General features: G+C 43.0%; 1 protein-coding gene across 3 annotated transcripts in view; it reads right to left on the minus strand.

Annotated features, from left to right (window-relative positions):
* Positions 1-1,004: 1,004 nt before the first annotated feature.
* Positions 1,005-21,217, minus strand: part of LOC103382808 (protein jagged-2) — a 57,297-nt gene continuing 37,084 nt past the window's right edge. The window contains exons 6-28 of one of the 3 annotated variants that reach the window (XM_025055287.1): positions 20,445-20,699; positions 19,990-20,050; positions 14,615-14,745; positions 14,305-14,424; positions 14,105-14,218; positions 13,876-13,989; positions 11,732-11,848; positions 11,266-11,312; positions 10,842-11,015; positions 10,604-10,754; positions 10,310-10,471; positions 9,794-9,907; positions 9,399-9,512; positions 8,300-8,413; positions 8,070-8,186; positions 7,547-7,574; positions 7,363-7,448; positions 6,542-6,655; positions 6,101-6,216; positions 5,727-6,023; positions 4,338-4,469; positions 4,061-4,220; positions 1,005-3,973 (exon numbers count right to left, since the gene is read on the minus strand). In XM_025055287.1, the coding sequence (XP_024911055.1) occupies positions 3,465-3,973; positions 4,061-4,220; positions 4,338-4,469; positions 5,727-6,023; positions 6,101-6,216; positions 6,542-6,655; positions 7,363-7,448; positions 7,547-7,574; positions 8,070-8,186; positions 8,300-8,413; positions 9,399-9,512; positions 9,794-9,907; positions 10,310-10,471; positions 10,604-10,754; positions 10,842-11,015; positions 11,266-11,312; positions 11,732-11,848; positions 13,876-13,989; positions 14,105-14,218; positions 14,305-14,424; positions 14,615-14,745; positions 19,990-20,050; positions 20,445-20,699 (3,347 nt within the window). In that variant the 3' untranslated portion in view covers positions 1,005-3,464. Of the gene's footprint in view, positions 3,974-4,060; positions 4,221-4,337; positions 4,470-5,726; positions 6,024-6,100; positions 6,217-6,541; positions 6,656-7,362; positions 7,449-7,546; positions 7,575-8,069; positions 8,187-8,299; positions 8,414-9,398; positions 9,513-9,793; positions 9,908-10,309; positions 10,475-10,603; positions 10,755-10,841; positions 11,016-11,265; positions 11,313-11,731; positions 11,849-13,875; positions 13,990-14,104; positions 14,219-14,304; positions 14,425-14,614; positions 14,746-19,989; positions 20,051-20,444; positions 20,700-21,217 lie in introns of all 3 variants that reach the window. The other 2 variants (XM_025055283.1, XM_008315732.3) reach the window with 2 other exon arrangements.

Below are 21,217 nucleotides of genomic sequence, written 5' to 3' on the forward strand. Positions count from 1 at the left end.
CCACAGCACACAGCAACGACAGTCAGCCACAGCAACGTCAGTCAGCCACAGCAACGTAACTTTGTTCCCTTCATTAGACCAGAACAGATAACAAAGGAGACGAGGGAGCTCAAAACTAGTTCAGAACTCATCATTGACATGAAGCTTCCCAAAAACACCACACAACGTTGACACCATAAGTTTGAAACTTTTTGGACATACACATTTTTGATTTTTTTGTGATCAACATCCAGTTCTGAATCCAGAAATAAAATATGGAGTTTGGGCCGACATTGACAGCTGTGAGAGCCTTAACTTCCAGGGAAGACTTTCCTCCAGGTTCAGGAATGGTTTCATGGGAACTTTGACCATTCTGACATTGTGAGGTCAGGCACTAATGTCAGATCAGGAGGCCTGGTTCAAAATTACTGTCATTTCCACTTTCACTTTGTTATAATTAGGGACGGCCAATACAGGTTAAAACTTCATGACCTGCTTATGGGTAGTATGTGACGACCCAGAGCGATCTGGTCCACGTACCCAAACTGTCATTAACAGCTGCTGCAGCATGTGTCATGTAAACAGTAGACTGTGAGGGACTGTGGTCTAACCCTGGTCCTGGTCCTGGTTGATTGAGACTTTCACACAGACATGGACATTCATTTTGTTTTAAATGAACAAATGTTCAACTGTGTATCAGTTAAGGTATCAGGGTCATGTTGTGGGCTTTGTAAATCCTACTACAGGGGAGCAGGATACTCAGTGCTGTTTTGTTCATCTCTATATATGGAAGTAAAGTACATGCACACAAAGTACATGTATTTAAACCACACAAGAGTGGAGAGAAAAATCTAATTGGTATAAAAAAAGTACTTCTGTTTGTACAGCTGTATAAGCCAAATCAGACAGTACTACTCAGCCATCCCTAGATATGATACTGTTGTGTTAGTTGAGGATGTTTAGAGGAAATTTCTCCAATTGACTTGTTGCCCAGAAACTGCTCAATGTTTTAAAGCCATCCCTAGATGGGTGGCATCCCAATTCTTATAGTCTCAGAGTGGATCTCTGAAGGAGAAGAACTGAAGGGGATTCTCACCACACTCTGACAGACTCTAAAACCAAACAACTCCAATGCTAATAAGACCAAATTATTTGGACCCAGTGACTCAGTCAGTCTGACCTGGAATCACAGTTGGTGGATGGAGACTGGTCACCACACCTGTGATATTCAGTTTCTGACGGCGGCACAGAAAAAGTTGTTGATCCATCAGATTTGAGAACAAAAATCAAACTGTGACAATGACACAAGATTTTATCCCCGACGGTAGCTGCACTGGAGATTTTGTGTGTTTCTTAAGAAATGAAATGTTGAAGGACAACTGAAGCTGAAGCACTTACATCTGCTGCTCATCACGTTGCACACTCACTCAGAAACACACAGACCCTGTGGCTCCGTCCACACCACTACGGTATGGTTTGAAATCCTTAGAGTCTGCTTCACCAATGTCTTCAGTCAGCAGCAGCCTCAGTGTTTGGAGGAACCAAACGCTGCATTTTCTGGGCAACCAAACATTCAGTCACTGAGGAGCCCAACTGTGCAAAAAGACAACATATGGGCCGCTGTCCCTCTTCGACGCAAAACACGTAGGGTGGTCCTCAGTAAATCCAGACCAGACAGAGATCTGACCCACAATTACACTTGTTTCCATTAACGGTAACTAAACTGGTGATGGACATTCAGCTTTTCCTAATTTATTACAAGACGTTGAGGTTTTTTTTACTCCAACCTTTTTGTACCCCACAGAGTGAGGTAAACTTGGTTGCCCTTGTTTATAAAAAAATATTTTCAAACGTAAAAACAGTTTAAATCAATGAATTCAGATTCATCCTGTTGCCTCTGGATTAAAAACAACCTTGAAAACCTAGTGGTGTGGACGTGGCCTTCAGCCCAACAGTGACAACAAACAACAGCAAAATAAAATAAACAACACAGAACAACAATAAGATCAGTCTTCTAACAGACTTCAGGAAACACTTTGCCCAAACCTTGTTAAAAAATTCTGTCATAGTGGCGAAAGACACTGGTAAAAGGAATGACATTATTTAGAAAAAGAACAAAAACAAGCACAAAACAATCTTTTTTAGAATAACTATGGTACAACGCATGACTTAAGTTACTTAACTCAAATATACATCAGCCATTTTTTTTTCTATATTTACATTTTTACATAAAAAACTAACTGCTGCAGGAAGAGTCTTTAATTTCCCTTTGTGTCTTTATAAAAAAAGTCGCAGACAAAGGTTAAAAAGAAGAGAAACAGAAGAAGTGAAGGCACTTTCCTACCAAACAAATACTGAAAATGTCTTTAAACATTAAGTGGCCACAAATATGTAAGAAAAGAGAAAACAGGTTTGAAGATGTAAACGCGCAAAAAAAGAGAAAAGACATATTTCCAGGTCAGGTATCATACAGTGCCAACAAACGAGCTGTATAAAAAACTTTTTTTTAAGAACCAAATCTTTATATAAACAATGACAAGTGAGAGTGTAGAAAAGGTCCTGTAGATTCAGGCTAAGGCAGACAGAGAAGCTAACACTAGTACTAACGGAGCGGTGGAAACAACAGCTGCCAGCCAATGTCTTTCAAGATAAATTCTTAAACGGTTAAGAGTCGATCGGGTAGATTGTGTATAAGAAATTGACAAAACCATCCAGTTAAAAGTAAAACAGGGACAAATTGATAAACAGAGAGTCATCTGCAAAAGACTTTTGATGGAAACTGAGTTTTCAATGAAAAGATTAAGTTGAGGAATGAAAATGAAAAAACAGAAACCTGTGGAACTCCTTTAACTAATGCCCCTTTGTTTGCATAAATGACTGCCAGATAAAGAAAACTAAACAATAATAGGAAAGTAACATTTGTACATCAGTAGCTTGATTTATACAAACAGGAATAACTTTAAGGTCAGTTTAAAGAGATTTGCAATCTGAATGTCTCCTGTCTGGGCATGTCAGTCTGTAAATAAGACGCAAAATGGTCCTAGAGTAGATCCTTGTGGAACACCTACTAATTCTACCTAAGACATTTTAAAAATATCGGCCGTGAAATGCCCTGAAAATCTGATTTGCTCCTTGTTTTCTTATCCAGAGAAAGTCGACTTTAGTCACCTTTGAATAACAAAGGTGACTAAACTAGATGGTTAAGTCGATTACTTATAGACAGTCTATTGTTAGTTGTAGTGAAACCATCTGCTGAACAGAAAATATAACCCATCACATACTGTGGAAAATAAGTTCTTGATTCCAGACCTGAAAGGTAGAATCAATAAGTCGCCACATTATTGTTCTTTATCTTAGTCTTTCTTGCGTTTTGGTAAATAAGTCTCCATCGTCGCTGCAGAAAACACAATTAAAAAGCGTGAGGAACAAAAAAATATCTTCACTTTTGGTGCTTGAAAAATGTCTGTGACAGTATTTTCTTCCTCTCACACGTAATGTTCTTTAATGTCTTCGCTAAGTTTAGCGGCGTTCAGGTTTTTACACCGGTTGTCCTTGTGGCTGTATGCTGTCCGATGCGGCGGCTTCACCGGACCACTGCGTGTCGTGCAGATCATCCCTGCCTTTCCCATCATCCCCCTGTCCTGCTTGGTGCCCGCTATAGAGCACTTCTGAGTTGGACACTTATCTAGCGTGTCCTCGTCTTCCTCCTCCATCTCCTCCATTCGAAGCTCCACTTCCTCCCCGCCCTCCTCGTCACATGTCCTTTCTGAGGAGCTCATGAGTTTCTTGCATTCGTACTGAATGTCTCTGTCACGGTTGTCCTTGTGGACATTGGTACAGGATGTCTCCAGCTTGTTGTTAACGGTCAGGTCCTCAGAGGTCCTGGACGCTCTCTCTCGCTCTTTCTTGCGCTTGCGTGTCCACCAGATGCAGATCACAATGCAGAAAAGCCACAGGATGCTGAAGACGCCGACCAGCACAGGCACGAGGTAACCTGCAGGAGGAAGGCAAGGAATTTACAAACATGGAACAGACAAAGAAACAACGCTGGGATATGCACATAACAGGAGACAGAACTCACCAGCAGGGGGAGACTTCACTACTGTCTCCACTTTAACCTCCACCACTGCTAACATCACTGTGCTGTTGTGGCGTTTGGACAGAGCCGCGACAACAGCACTGGCAGCTTTCTGGATCTGACCGAGGTCGCCGTCCTGAGACTGACCGTTCTGCTCGAACGACTGGAGAGAGAAAAAGACGAGACAGTCAGTCCTCCGATAACTGCACGTTGGTCCGAGCATAATTAGCTACAGGTTACTGTTACTGTTTGTGTATCCGTGTGTGTTTGCTCCTGTTACCATTGCCACCTCGACGGCGTCCCTGTTGGTGAAGGACAGGTCACAGAGGATGAGCAGAGCTCGCTCTTCAGCCAGAGTCTGAGTCACAGGAAGATACCTGAGCTCCGAGCAGATGTTCTCCACCGTGGTGCCCTGTCACAGCACACAAATCAAAGCACAGCAGTCAGTCACAGACCACCCCTGCCTCACTACTGAGGGAGGAGGAGGAGGAGGAGGAGGAGGAAGAGATGCGTGTACATGACAAGGAGCTGACGGAAATTTGGGAGAAACACAGCTGAGGAGAGGAAGAAGAGAATGTAGATGATAATGAGAAGGAAAAATCACAATAAATCTGTGTGATGATTAATGACAGACACAAACAACCAACGTGTGTGTGTGTGTGTGTGTGTGTGTGTGTGTTCAGTGTTTAAACACATCTGAAATCACTTTTCTTCCATGTGAGCGATTCCAGAGACAATCAAACATTAACAGACCAGGGTGGGAAGAACATGACTCGGCATGTTATGTTTATGACAAGGCAAAATAGACACACACACACACACACACACACACACTCGCTGGCTTGCTGGCATGCACACACCGTTTTTGTGTTTTCTGAGGTCTTAACATAGACATTATCTGTTCACCAACTCCTAACACTAATATTCACTGCTACAAATGTATGTCTAATCCTAATCATTAACTTGAGATATTATTTTTATTCCAATCCTAAATTAAATCTTAAACAATGTCTCGCTCAGCACGGACCAAGTGTGCAGAAATACACACACACACACACACAGCTGGAACCACGTCAGTGATACTTCCTGACTCTCTTTCAGTGTTATTGTCACTGCTCTCAGAGGAGAAACAGTTCTGAGCTGTGAAAAATAAACTGCCAGTGTGGTGTGAAAATAGGAAATAGTTTTGGTAACTGGAGCCTTTTACTTTACTATCTCTATGATTTAACAGCAATAAAAGGTCTAAAAGTAGTTCTGTTCTGCTGGAAACCATTCAGTTTGGCTGAAAAATGTTTGCTATAAAAATGTCTCAAATTTAAATCTCTGCTCAACTTTTCTGAGTTGACGACTCGGCCGTGGCCAATAAAAACTGATCAACTTTGTCAACTTAAATAGACAATAATAAATAATGAAAAAACTACTAACAGTCAGTCAAACAGTCAATGACAAAACTTAGCTTTTTATCATTGACTATAATTATATTTAGGTCTAAAAGTTTAGGATGACTAAAGGTTAGCCAGAAAATATACATTAGTTATCAGGTTTGCCAAATAATGTACTTTATTGCTAAATGTTAGCCCAAGTAAGTCAACAGTAGTTAATAAAAATGGGAAATGGTAAAACATGCACATAAATTAGTGTTGAACGTCCAAACAGAACGTCCTCTGACCTGTGGAACTTTGTCTTTCTTGAAGATGAGCGTGATGCGAGCGCAGCTGTTGTCAAGGTAACCACTGTTGGGCTCACACTGGGTGTGCAGAGGAGTGGGAGGCTCCGGCATCGAACACACGCCCCAGCGGTGACACGGTGGAGAGAAGCAAGTGAGAAACTGATGCTCCACACACTCATGACCTCCAGGGCAGGACCAAAGGTCCAAGTCACCAGGAGGAGGACGAGGAGGACGAGGAGGTGCAGGAGCAGTAGGAGGAGCATGAGGGAGCAGGCAGGGCCGACGGCCACACCTCACCTGCAACAACATGGAGTCAGTGAGATCCAGGGCTCGACTTTGTTCAGTTAAGTTGTTAAACACCTGAGGAGGCTGACCTTGGTGCAGTGGACGTGTCCTTTGACGCACTGGCAGGTGTTACAGTCCTCGTCCCACCTGCTGCCGTGAGGAAACAGAAGTCCATCATGATGACAGGATTTTCCCAGTCCAACATCTGGAGAGAAAATCAGAGAAAAAGAAGATTTCAGAATCTCAGAATGTTTTTGTCAAATGTCCAGTTAATCTAAATGTAACAGATTTCAAGTTAGACTTTATGAATTAGTGCGATACCTACAAGTTAACAAATCGAAACAAAAGTTGAGCATTATAGCCTAGTAAAACTAAACATTAGTTTAAAAGTTAGTTTAAAAGAGACACCTCAAACCTAAAAACTGCAGCTGCAGTTACATATGCTGTAAAACTAAAAATATTGATAAAACGTCAATCAGGTCAAAACTCTGCCTAAATGTTAGCAAAGAATGACCGAATGTTTCACTCACACTCCTGACAGCGGGCTCCTGCATATCCTGGAGAACAAACACAGCTGTAGCCGTTGATTTCATCAACACAGGTGGAACCATCAGCACAGGGGGACGACTGGCACTCGTCTATGTCTGAGAGACAACACACACACACGAAGACGAATGTAAGGAGAGACAGACACACAGAGGAGGACAGAGTACAAACAACCAACCACTAGCATCAAATGTGTTGTTTTGCTGCTTCTGTTCACATTTTCACATTTATTGTTCAGCTTTTTCGTCAGTGACACACACTGACCACAGGGGGCAGCATTGGACCAGTAGCTTCCGTGTTCATTGTAGCTAAAATCAGAAACGTTCTGTTTGGACTGTGGTGCGTGTTAGGCAGTGGAATTAGCGGAGACTCCAGTCTCCTGTCAGTAACGGCTGTTTAAAGAAGAGAGAGCCGTCCTCGATCCAGCCTGTCTGTTCTTACTTTCAGGGTGGGTGGTTTTCTCTGGATCCTCACTGTGTCTCTCCAAAGCTTGTCTTTAAAGATCCTCTGTGTTGGATTTGATCACTTTGTCCTCAGATTTTCACCTCTGTGCTCATGAAAAGTCTTTTCCTGACACCTCTCTCTCTGAGACCACGAGAGAGTGAACTGATCCGTCTGTCCCAGCTGGGCTCTGAGCTCAGGAGGACAGAGGTGAAGACCCAGCTTTCTCAAAAGCTTCCTAATCTGTCGCCCTCAAACAATCAACTTGCTCCTTTCCTCTGCCTCGGCCTTTCACCTCTGACCCCTCCTCCTCCTCTTCCACCCTCCCACCTCCCCCTCCCTCCCTTTTTCCCACATTACTCACTGATGCGACAGTCGGGTCCCGCGAATCCTGGCGCACATTCACAACGGAACCAGTTCACGCCGTCGACACAGATGCCACCATTGTAGCTGCAGAGAGACAAAAGGAACATAAGTGCTGAACTTTTTCTGGACTGAAGGAGACGTAAGGCAGTAAATATTGTCTAATGGATAAAAACGGTTCCTACCATGGATGAGGATTACAGTCATCAACATCTGTAGATAAAAAGAAAAAAAAAACACAGATATTTTAGCAGATCATTTTATAAAACTTTAAAAAATAAACAGTTCTATGACAGTAAATATCTGTAAGTTGTAATATATGTTAAAAACATTTTAAATATTAAAATACTACTAATTACTAAAATGTTATTAGGTCAGACTGACATGTCACAAACTAATTTAACAAAAGTTAACAACTAAATTGTTAACAGCTAATTACAAATTAACAACTAAATTGTTAACAGCTAATTCAAGTAAATCCAAGCTAACAGGCTAATAAATCACTTGTGTTTCTTAAACCAGACTTAGAGAATCACAAATCAATAAACCCAACAGGCTCTGATGACGTCAACATAACACTGCACTAAACCACAATTTTCTGAACCACAGGATTTTGGTGGTTCAATTTTCTGATTCAGGAACTCCAACCAGAGTTTCCAAATTTAAAGGGATTAGATCTGAAACTCTGTGATTTTGCTGGTACTCTACCCTGTGCACAGGTCGGTCCTTCCCATCCATCTTTGCAAATGCAGGTGAAGGTGTCTCCTCCACCCACACAGGTGCCTCCATTCTGACACGGACTGGAGTCACATGAGCTGTTCTTGGCTACAAAGACAGAAAAACTAATGTTATGGCTGTGATTTTTCTCAGTTCTTTTCTAATGTAGTGACATTAAGTCCTTTTATTTCAGGAGAAGTTTTTAAACAGAAAACACTGACCTGTGTTACAGGTGCTGCCCCCCCACCCTGATGTACAGCTGCACAGGAAGGAGTCACCATGGTCATAACATGTCCCTCCATTACTGCAAGTAGTGGAGTCGCACTGGCTCTCACCTGGACCAAAGCAGCATGGTGGGGAAATAAACAACATTAAAATACATATATATTTTTTAATGTAAATGTGACTGTATGCAGTGATTCAGTCAGTCCCACAGCAGAGACAGTAAAAAAAACAAAAAAACAAGCCTGCACAGACGCTATCGCAGGCATCGCTCTTCACACTGATGATTAAGCAGCTGAGGTAAGAGGAGAAATAACAATAAATAATCTAAATAAGAGCTGACATGTCAGGATGAGGACAAAGAAGGCAGTCATTAGAGGAGAGTCATGAGATCTACTGATTAAAGCCAAACCAAATCCTCTATAAAGCCTTCAATAAATCCTCTGTTTCAAACATGTGGCCCTCGGAGGTTCTGGGTTCAGACTTACAACACCTTCACACTGCAGCTCTAGATCCTCAAGTCGGACTTTTGTTGAGCTCTGATTTTGTTTTGTACAAATGTCTACGAGCCTGTTCGGGGCTGCAGGCTGTTGACACTACAGTCTGAAGTAAGCCTCATGTGATGAGAAGATGTGACATCACACACAGCCCATTCTGTTTACAGATATTAATACTGATTCTACACAACAGTGTATGTGTATCAATTCAGTTGCTGTGAGATCTTTCTCAGAGACGCTGAGTTATCAATTATACCGGAAACATGGTTTTCACTCTGCAGCAAAACTAGTTTCACTCCAGGTTTGCGTGCACGCTGCAAAGTAATGCACACTCGCTCCTCAATGTGTATTAACTAATCCAATTTGAGATGGGGGTTTAATTCCCCAATTAACTCATTTGAGTGCAACAGCCAAAAAAGCTACTACACTATGCTGATTATGTGTTTAGCTTAGTTTAGCCATTTGTAACTCAGACTTGGGTCAGGCTCAGAGTTTTAACGTAGACTTGAGTCACACTGAGTAAATGCGCTTGAGGTCGACACTGGGATCTCAGACTGTTAGGACTGATTCAAACTCTACAGAGTGCTGTCTTGAAACCTACGTGATTGGCAGGTCTTCCCCTTCCAGTTGTTGACACAGTTGCAGTAGAAGTCGTTGAACAGGTCCACACACTGGCCCCCGTTCTGACACGGGTTCCTGCTGCACTCGTTCACATCTGGAACACAGTAAGTCAGGTTGAAATCAGTGGCTTCACAGAGTTCTTTATATTGTATCCACTGACAACAGACAAAACTGCCAACAGAAGGAATAAGAATAAGGCCGAAACAACAAAAGAAGAAAATGCTGACAGCAACAACTGAGAGAATTTACACCTTGATTGATTTATTGTAGAACTTAAATGGTAAATGTTGTATCATCTGCATATGTGCACATATTAAAAGACTTTGAAGGTCCACCTCGGTTAGGTCCACCGTGTTTAAACTTTGTTTTACTCACCCACGTCACACAAACTGCCCTCCCAGCCATCAGGGCAGAAACACTCAAAGGAGCTAATTCCATCGATGCAGGTTCCTCCGTTCTTACAGGGCAACAGTGCACAGTCATTGATGTCTGCAGACAGAGTCGGGGGAGAGTTGTTCAAAAATGACTATTAATGTCGCTTTTTTTTATCTTTCAACTTGATGAGAATAAATAGTGCACAATTCGTGGCTAAATACAGAACAATTCCACCTCAGGAGGTATTAACCTCTGGGAGTCAGACCAAGTCAATGTAACTGTGAGTAACTGAGATGACGGATCATAATTAGAAAAGAAGTCTGTATCATGTGACTTCCTGCTCATGATTTCCTCTGGATTTAGTTTCTGGTCCACAATAAACCCGACTGAGACACAACTGATGAGTGAATCAGGATTACTGTAAGAAGCCTGTGATCCCAGGGCTGGTAAATGATGATAAATATAGTCGGTGTGTGTCTGTGGGTACTTGTGTGTTCTCAGTTATTAATGACTCACTCTCGTGACAGTAGATGCCGGTGAATCCATGATCACAGGAGCAGCTGAAGTTGCCTGCAGGCTGACTGATGCAGCGGCCGTGTGGTCCGCACACGTTAGACGAGATGTGCCGCATCCCAGTTTGGGTGTCGTTGGTCGCCACGGCAACAGTGCAACTGTCAACTACTGCCAAAACATTTATGAAAAAGAAAATTAGCCTAGCTAACTAGACCTAAAGCAACTTAACCTCTGTGTCTGAGGATCGGAGACAAAAATGATTTGATATTCATGTGTGCACTCTGGTTTTTATGTTACCTTCACACTGGTTGGTCTTGCAGTGATCTTTCAGTTCTGAGCAGGTTTTACCCTCGTAGTCCTCAGGGCAGCTGCAGTAAAAATCTCCCATCAGGCCATGGCACTGGGCCTTGTTCCGACAGGGGTTGGGGCTGCAGGGATCAACCTGGACCTTCAGGATCGAGACAAGAACAAAGACGTGAAGCTTCTGCTGCAGCAGCGTCACAGAATTTCTAAATCACCCAAATCCTGTCCTCACCTCACAGGTGCTCCCGGAGAAACCTGAGGGACACTTGCAGATGAAGCCGTCCAGCAGGGTGTGGCATCGGCCTCCGTTTCTACAGGGACTGCTGGAGCAACGGTTCCTCTGAAGCTCACAGTGACGACCCATGAATCCTGGCTGACAGAGGCACTGGTAACCTCTGGGCAAATTCTGACACAGAAGGAGGAAGTGAGTAAAAATGATTTGATGACCAAACATAACAAAAAAGAAAAAAGTTGATGCAGATTTTATTTCTGTCTTAGATGTTTTTCATTGCTTTAACTTTTAAAACAGATATTATTTATGTCTTAGATGTTTTTCATTGCTTTAACTCATTTGACATGACATTCGAGCAGCAGATTTATCCATCAACATCATAACTGTGCCTCAGACCACAGAATGTGCAGGTTTAAAATCTTACCTTGCAGGATCCTCCATTCTGACATTGTCCATGGCAGCTGTTTACATCTAAAAAAAAGTGAAACCAACAACACTTAGGAAAAGTAAAAACTTTAAGGAGGTGCATGAGGTGCAGAACAACACAGAGATGGTGTAAACATGCAGCATCCTCAGGAAATTCATGCCCAGAAGAAGACAAAGAGACAGATTCAGAAAACAAAAAGTGAGATTGATGTAAACTGCAGCGAAGAAATCTACACAAAAGAAATAAATAAACAGTTTAAGACTAAATGAGAGTGCAGCAGGTACAGGCAGCTATTAGAGCAGAAGGAAAGTAGATTTGAAGATTCCTGGACAAACTCTTTTTCATTAACATCGGGGTGTACTCAAAACCTCCAGGCTTCATAGAAGAGAGAGAGCTACAGAAGCTACAGCAGCTAACAGGACAGGTGGAAAGAATCTCATGTTTTTCTTAGACAGATACTGACTGATGTCACAGTTCTTGCCCACCCATCCGCGAAAGCAGGCACAGTGATATCCACCAATGAGATTTTTGCAAGAGTAAGCATTGAGGCAAGGCTTGATCCCCGAACACTCAACCACGTCTGCAAAATTAAGAAACCATAGACACAGAAAAACACGGACAGAGAGTGAGTGAGTGAAACATAGCTAAAGCCACGCCCACCATCACCAAGCTTCATGTACAATCAAGCCATCATATTAGGGGTCAAAGATCACAGGGGGACGAGCTTACATCCAACTGCTGTTTTATGTGCAGAGAAAAGCTGAAAATTAGCCAACCTCAGCCGTAAATTTGAGCTACATTTATTAAGTTCAACAATAAGTCATTTTATTATACTATAGAGATGAGAAATAGCTGAAGTAGAAATACCTAAATCTGAAGCTAATCTTAGTACTGACACTGGGATAAGACAAACCGCTATAATGGCTTTACAGAGTTTCCTTCACACAGACTTTTTATAACAGCAGCTAGCAGCAACGCCGAAAGGCTAACATCATATTCTGAATTTTTGGCAGCAGATGTCAGAATCGTAAACGCGAACCTGAATTTAAGCTGCCAGTTCCTATTTGCTCAGATTTATGAGCCTTGTCAGAAGTGAAGGGTCTGATGTTGTGCAGCAGCTCACCTGTCGGAAAGTTACCTCAGGTGTAACGCTCACCACAACAGCAGGAAAAATAACCACAAAGATTAGCTAAACTTTAAAACCCAGATAACTTTCTGGGTCAGAGTTAGCCACAAAATGTAAAAACATAAAATTTCAAAATATATTACAGAAAGTGCTGTAAAGAACGTCAGCCATAACTGTTGAAACTAAAGGTTGGTAAAAACAGCCAAAAGAAACGCAACATTTCAGTTGAGTTGAAGGTTTGGGTTTGTAACACTGACTGTCAGTGTCATGTGTCTACTGTAACTGCTGGGTGACCGTGAGCTGATTCAGTTCCATGTCTCAGTTTTAACACTTTTAAAAGAGTGGTTAAAAAAACCCTGGCTGGAGTGTCTTTTCACTCTTACACTTAAAATGACCAGAACACTAAGAGGTCAAAGTTCACATCTGAAAACAGAGGACCACAACTTTTTCAATCTCCTGCGCCTCACCCCTCCTTCCCCACTCCGAGGGTTAATGTCTCCCGGCGGCATTCCCTAAAGGCCGACCTGCGGCATTCCAAGTGGTCAGTTTCAGAGGCAGTGCTGGCTGCGCCCGCCTCACTATAAAGCCACACACAGCATTAATGCTGCTCCCAGGAGGTGAAGCGGCACCTGTTGGCCTGATGAAATTAAACACCGGACCACAAAACCCCTTTCCCAAAAGTCCCGCCCCCTCCCCCCCGCTCTCCTCCTGATCCCAGGTACAGAGCAACAGGAACCCTCAGACCATCTGACGTTTCGCACATGTTTACAGGTTATAAAAGGTTTCCTGACTCTGCCCAAGGAGCTTCTAAAGGACCCAGCTCTGCTGAGGAGCCAGACTTGGCCCCCGCTGCCGCTGCCACGCCCAGTCTGGAGCCAAACGTAACCCCCCCGGTCCAGTCAATGTGCTCCCAAGGCCAGCAGTTGCCGGGTGGGAGTCTATTTTTAGCCTAACTCGAGTCACCTGGCTCCAGTTGCAGATGAAACGAATGTTAATGTCGTGCAGACGTACACACCCACACACACACACACACATTAGTGACTGTGCTGCCCGAATACTATGGTTAACCAGGAACAACAAAAACAACCTGTAGAGACAGCTTCATCAAACGTGCATGCATTTTCTGAATGGACCTGTGTTTCTCACAGGTCAAAGTGTTGTTGTCACTAAAACAGCTGAAGCCTGAATTGGCCACTTGTTTTCTAGTCACCTGCACCTAAGGCCTTATTAAAACTTCCAATGTAAGGGCTGTGAACCTGCAGCCTCGGTCAGTAGGGTAGGGTGTGTAGTCTGGTCAATTCTGTGCAACAGTGACCTAAAAATGCTCATATTTTGAATGGGGTTCGGCTGAAGAAAGCCATTCATTTTCAAATAATAAAAATCATGTGTCCATTAAGAATGAGCCTTGAATCCTAAACTGTTTACTGCATGAACCAGTTATTTTCTTTTGTTTGATGTTTGGATCAGATCCAGTGACATACCAATTTGGCAGGTCTTTCCCGTCCACTGTGGGGGACAGAGACACTTGAAGCCATTCTCCAGGTCAACACAGGTCCCACCCTGGGCACAGGGGCTCAGCTCGCACTCATCTGTGTCTGAAATAAAAGAACACTTCAGACTTGAAGAAACTAATATATAAAAAAAAACCCCAAAAAACACAGTATAGTATAATATTAATAATAAAACACTATCAGTTCCATATAACTGTACCTTTGGCACAGGTCGGTCCAGACCAGCCTGCAGGACAGTGACACTCAAAGCCTGATGGAACCTCATGGCACGTTCCTCCGTTGGCACAGGGGTTGGAGACGCAGGCATGTTCGGCTAAAACCAAATAAAGTAAAGCCAACCATTAGCCTTTCCCCAGGGTCTCAGACCTAAACCCTGGGATGGGGAATCTTCAGACTCACCGATCTCACAGTTCTTCCCTGAGTATCCGTCAGGACAGGCACAGTTGTACTCGTCAGGTTCTGTGTTCATACAGGTTCCTCCGTTCTTACAGGGTGTGTTGGTGCCACAGTAGTTTAGATCTGAGTTAAAACAACCAGAGATAAATGAGATAAAATCCACTTCCAGCCACAATCTCCCAAAACAGAAGAAGAAAACCCAGCTCTATCTGGTATTGGTTTGTCGGTGATACTGTGCAGAATTTCAGATGTTAACAATAAAACTTTTGAACTGAGGTCTAATGAGACACAAAGGAGTGGGGGTGTTGCTGACCTTTGTCACACAGCAGACCTCCCCAGTTCTTCTCACAGGAACACTGCCAGGGCTCAGTGCAGGTGCCGTGCACACAGCCAGGGTAGGGGAGGCACTGGTCACAGAGGGGACCCTGCCAGCCATAGTTACACCTGGAAGGCAGTGAACAATCAGACAGAGAGGGTCAGAGATGTGTCTTCAACTCAGGGTGTAAACATTTGTGAGGCTTCTAACCTTTCTAACCACAACCTTTCCCAGGTTACATTCAAGCACTTCTAAGGCTTTTCCAGTACCTTTCAACCATAAGTCACAAACATTTCAGATCCTTTTTAGCAACAACAACCATTTTTTAGTCATCCTGTGTTGATTGACAGGGCTACCCTACCCTCCGTCCTGACTGAGCAGGCACAGCAGCTTACTACATTTAAAGACTACATTTTTAATTTAAATGTTTTTTAATTTAATTTTAAAGTTTAACTACAACTGAAACCATTTCACTTTAAACAAGAACTTAAACTTTTAAATATTTTTTAAATTTATCACGTCCCACTAGTGGTCCACAAACCCCTGGTTGGGAAACACTGTTATTGAGAATATTTTTTTTTTCTTTCCCCCTGTAGCATTTTAGCATTTCAGCTCCTTGCAGCGTTTCTGTAATCAAACACAGTTTTCCCAGAGTTCAGTGGGTGCAGCACTGGTGGCCCAAGTGTGGATTTTTCTCTAAAATAAATGCCTTGTGTTTTAACAAGCGCCCTGACAATGTGTTCTTATTTACAGCTGCAGCCTCAGGCAGTATCAGCCGCACAGATGCACTGAACAACACAGGGGTGTGTGTGTGTGTGTGTGTGTGTGTGTGTGTGTGGTGAGAGTGGTCTATAAAAAACTGTGATCCTCAGGTAGACGGATAGGACACATTCATTCACTGTGTGCTTGTGTGTGGCCATGTGTGTGTGTGTGTGTCTTTGTGATTTTGTGTTAGGTCCCTTCAGTGGATGAAAAGTCCTGAGGTGCCAAAAAAAAACAAACCAACAAACAGATGGAAGCACTTACAAACATTTCACAGACAGAGAAATTGAACAGTCGAGAAATAAATGGCACGACAGCAAAACATCTTTGACAAATGTGTGTCATGTCGAAGGATGTGAGTCTGTCATGTCTTTTTCTCATGAGTGTGTCTCATTTCAAAAACCACTTTCAAAGTGACCTCCATGAAGAAAATCACTAACTCTCCAGGGCTGTCAAACCTCATACAACAATAACCAGTTAATGATTTTATATAGAAAAATTATATACATTTAGTATACATAACAAATGCTATTCGAGTTTAACAATAATTTATCTTTGGACAATGATGCAGTTTACCACAACAGACTCCTGTTTCCAGTGACACCCATGTTCATAAAAAGCACATTTTCCCTATGGACATTGACATGGTGCAGTGAGTGGTTTGAAACCTGAGACATCGTGTTGGAAAAACACACCTCATAAAGACAAAGGCACTAAACATATTCCCCAGATGTTCTAAAGTAGTCTAAACAAGATTCTGTGACCAAAATTCCATAAATCACTTATTTTCTTAAAGAAAATCAACATATTTGTTACAGCACACAGGGTCGGCCAATCCACTGCTTCCTTTGTATTTTTGTTTGAATAAGTGTTTTTTTTTTTGGGAGGGGGGTTCAATTTCAAATCAGCTGTTTTTCCTCTGCAGTGACACAAACTGACCAGAAGAGGCAGCAGAATATAACTTATTTCTGTTTTCCTTTCTCTATGAATTCTGCTATGGAACAGTAAAGGTTTTTTTTTTTATCTTCAGCCAAAACCAAAAGTCCATAGACAAAAGAGATGTTTTTAGCTCACAGTGATACAAGAGCTGCTGTCATTGTTGCAAAAAAAAAAAAAAGAAATCGCAAAATGGCATGTGGATATGTACTGTAGTGGAAGCAGCTATGGATTGAGTTTTACTGTGTGATGTGACGTTAAAATCATTAATTTTTCTAGTGGACTTTAATGTGGAAATGTGAGCTCTATACATTCACCATCGTCCATGGTAACACCACTGTAGCAGCAGCAGCAGCTCTCAGGTCTGAGCTCTAAACAAACCCACGTCTATTTTGTTCTCCTGGTTCTGCTTGTGTCATGTATCCCGTTGTGCCTCTGCTTGCATTGTGAACTCGATCACTTTGCAGGAGGCCAGGTCTAGAATAAGCGCCGAGTTTGTTGAGCGAGGTTTTGTGGTGGTTTATGGCAGCACTCTGTTATTCCAAGGCCAGCAGTAAGTCTGCTTCAGCTGTAACCACCTGTCCTGTCATTTCTCTGTCAGGGGGGCTATTTTAGGACCCAGACATCCCCACCTACCCCTCCCCACTCTTCTCACTGTCCTTCCCCACCAACCATCACGCTACTCGCAAACATTTAAATGGATGCCGACCAAGGTCTGTTCTCTCAGCGGCTGCTGTTAGTGACAAACTGCTGAGAAGCACAGAGAAAAACAGAGAATTCATGATGTTCTGTCTGTGAAGAACCTCCTCAGGAGAGAAGAACAACTTGGACTGGCCTCCACAGCATTAAATCAATTCATCCAAGATCATTTGGACAGACAACAACAGTCATCAATGATCACAGTTATAGGCTAAAACACACAGCAACACAGACGGCAGCAGACTCACACACACACACACACAGCTGTGTGTGCCTAAAAACCAGAATTGTTCCTTCAGTAAGTCGTTCACCCACAGGACAGTCAGATGGTAATGGATTTTAAACATCTTTTACAGTTCACTCAGAGTCACTGAGTGCAGCCCTGTTTATGTATGTGAGTGTTTACTACAGCACAGTGTGTGCGTTGTCCGGCACTGTGGTCAGCAGCAGCAGCAGTGTGGACAGTCAGTCTGGCTACAGTGTGGGAGAACCACAGGCCAAGGGTGGCATTACCCACAAACCCTGTCGCCTGCTGCTGCTACTGCTGCTGCTGCATCAATGGGACGGGGGGAGGACAGGAGCAGCCTGGTCCCAAAAATATCCCAGCAGTGCCCACATAACGCCCCTGACATCCCAACACCAACACCATCTTGGTCATCAGACCAAAAACCACACCCAGGACTAAAGACGAGGGAACCGTGGGTCGGAGAGAGGTGGCAGTGTGTGTGTGTGTGTGTGTGTGTGTGTGTGTGTGTGTGTACCAACTGAGTTGCGATCCTGCCAGTCACAGCCCAGTGTTGTGTAGCGACATGTTTCTCCACTGATTCTCCTCTGTTCATCAAACCTGTGTTTCATTCTGTTTGTGTTCAATTTTTACTATTTCTGGTTAAAATGTCTGGTTAAAGTTTGTTTTGTCTCATCAAAGGAAATGTTCCTGATAACAAACGCGTGTTTGAGTGTAATTAGGAATAAATCAGCAATTCAAATAATGCATTGTAAATGTTGTAACAAGGTGGTGGTTTTAAACACCTAAATCTGGACGCATCTTATGACTACATACGTATTTACCTTTAGGTTTTTGAAAGTTTTTGAATCTGACAGTTGTGAATAATATGAATTATCCACAGTAAATCAAGCATTAAATATAGCTTCCTGTGTTCAAACGTGTGCGTCTGTGTGTGTGTATTTTCCCCATTGCATTCAAAAGCTCCAAAAATCACATGTTGAGGCAGATTCCAGGGTGTTTCTCACTCTTCAATCCTCCGGCCATTTCCAAAAGAAAATGTCAGCATATGTCAGATCAGAGCTAAATCAAACACGCCTCTATGAAACTCCCACCTCCTCCTCACCTTCTCCCCTGTAGCTCATCCATTCCTGGTTTCTTACAGTACTCCCGCTCATTCCTGATCACTGAACAGGAGTTCCAGTTCCTGTTCAGTGATCAAATCTAAATGTCTCCCTGCTGCCGTTTCTCCTGCTCACAAGTGTCTGCTCAGCCTTTTCAGTCTGACTCACAGTTCAGTGTTCTGCTCCAGGTTCAGACAACAATCTTTAACCAGAGAAACAATCTGGTTCTGGTCAGATGGGTCGGCTATTGACAAATACATGTGGAACTACTGTAAAACCGGTTGGACAGAGCTAAGAATCCAACACTTTTATGCAAATCTTTCATAAAGCTGAAGTATTAGGATTTTCTTACAGAATTAATCATAAAATAATTGAAAACCTTTCCCCACAGTATTTCTAGAGCCTGACAGAACAGGTAGAAATATTCATTTTGACATGTTTCTACATTCTCTATACTCTCTCTATATTTTCTTTTGTTCCTTTTCAATTGACAGCTGTCGAGGCATGCTATGGGTTAAACACTTACAGTGTAGTGCACAATAAACACAATAGGTGGCAGTAATGTAATTCATCAGGTTTAGATCTGCCAGTAAAGTCTGAAGGAGACCAGAGGCTAAAGACTGTGAGTGGGTGTCATCTTGGTGGCTAGCCTTTGTGAAGACTAACACGTCTACCATGTTGCCTAGTTGTTACCATTATTGCCACACACATTAAATTGCTAATGGGCTACATACAAGTGCATCATAAAACACTGCTAACATTCTTAAAGCTAGTACATTGAGAGGCTACATGCTAAGTGTCACTAGTCACATGCAGACAGTCTGTAAAAAGACCGAACGCTTCTCTTACCAAAATTTTACAGGATAAGATTTATATAAAACAACCTGCCAGTATATGAGAATTATGTAAAAAGGTTTTTAAGTTGTTCTTAGCACCACCTAAAGGTCAAGGAATGCTGACAATCTCTAAATACCATCATAACTGTTTGACAGTCACAGAATCCACTAAAGTCTACAGCATCAGTGCAGCAGCCATAACAAGAGCCGGCACAGGAAGAGCTGATGTGGGCTGCAGACATCAGAGGGTGGGAGTGCAGTGTTGGGGCAGGAGGTGGGGGTGAGGGGCAGGAGGTGGCAGCCAGTGAGGATACAGAAAGGACTAAAAACAAAGTTCAGTCTTATTTCAGTGTGCGGGCAGAAGTGGGAGTGTGTTAGGAACAGGAAGCAGAACAATGGTTTTGGACTGGAGTGGAGATGCTGGGGGAGGTGGGGGGAGTGGGTTATAGAGTTGTATGGAGCTGATTGGTATCTTATCAACAAACCTCCTCAGCCCTGTTCTCCTGACATTTATAGATACTTGCACTTTAGTCAGGATTCATACAAGAGTTTGGTTTACAAGCAATTCTCAAGCACATTCAAGGTGTTTCCAGCACTTTACATCAATATGTAAGGACTGTGTTGTTCAGCTGTGAAGATGCAGATGAACAAACCATGGCAGATGTAAATCCAGCTCAGTAACTCAACAAATGTCACTGAATTAAAAGCACTTTCCAGGCTTTGAAGCAAGTGTAGAGTGAAAACGCTGCTATCATCTTCAATGTTTAGCAAAATCCAGAAACTGGGACTTACTTGCATTCTCCTGGAGCACTGCAGGTTCCATGCCAGGCACTACACCCCTGTCTGCAGATTGCTGATGTGAAGAGATATCAAAAAGAGAATCAGACATTTGTCTTCACTGTAAACATTTCTAACTGGTGAGGGCAGTTTAAAAACAGATTAATACAGGTCCAGTTCATGGTTAAGGAGCTTTAGCAGACGCCAGCTTTGATGTCCACTCTAGGTTAGAGCGTCTAACACTTTAGGTTAGATCTTGGGATAGTTCCATACTAAATGTAATGTCTGATACCAAAACAGACACTGATATTTCACTGAATGCATTTGCCGTGTGCATGGCTGCTCCACAACACGGCAAGGCCAATATTGGGTTGTTAACAATTGTGGCATCAAAGGCCAATATTGGGTTGTTAACAATTGTCGGGACTGGATCAAACAGTCCTCAGTCTGTGAGTGACCTCTGCCCTCACCTCTTGTACAGTCTGGTCCGGTCCACCCGTCCATGCAGCCCTGGTTTCCAAACTGATCACACACGTAGTGTCCAAAGTAGTCGTCTCTGGGACGGCAGACCTTGTTGCACTTGCTGCCGTAGTAGTGTTCATCACAGCGGACACGGACGGTGTACTCAAATCTGGCCACCAGACTTTTGTACTCCACCGTCTGCTTCTCCTCTCCAGGGTTCATCATTCCTTTGTGGATGCTGCGTTCGATCAGCAGCTCCTCGTCTGAGGGACACAGGGACAACTCTAATGATCAGAAGTTCCACGGAACGACAGCCGCATTTAGGAAACACATTTATTGCTGCAACTACAAACAAAAACACTTGAATGAAATTCCAGGAATGGGAGGAGGACAGGATTTCAGGTTTGGGGAGACTGTTTCAAGGTTAAGATACCCTTTTTTGTTACCACAGTTGACAGACAAAGGGCACGACCTCTGCTACTACTGTTCTCTACTCCTGGAGCAAAGATGTGGATCGAGGGAAATAAGAAGCAGGGGCACAGAAGTGAAGAGCAGGAAGAGTGAGAGAACAGAAACAGGAGTCAGGTCTGTGAGGGTTTGATAACCACAGAACTGTTACTCTGAGAGTCTCAGGAAATCCACAACCGACTACAGCGGAGCCAGGAAGGAAACAATCGGAGATGGAACAGAGCAGGAAGGTCGGCATCGGAAAGAACCTTTAGCTCAACAAACAGGAGCACGACAGGGATTTTACTGCTGTTAACATTAGCCTGATATGGTA

This window comes from Cynoglossus semilaevis, chromosome 1 (genome assembly GCF_000523025.1).
Source record: "Cynoglossus semilaevis isolate Cse_v1.0 chromosome 1, Cse_v1.0, whole genome shotgun sequence".
NCBI lineage: Eukaryota > Metazoa > Chordata > Actinopteri > Pleuronectiformes > Cynoglossidae > Cynoglossus > Cynoglossus semilaevis.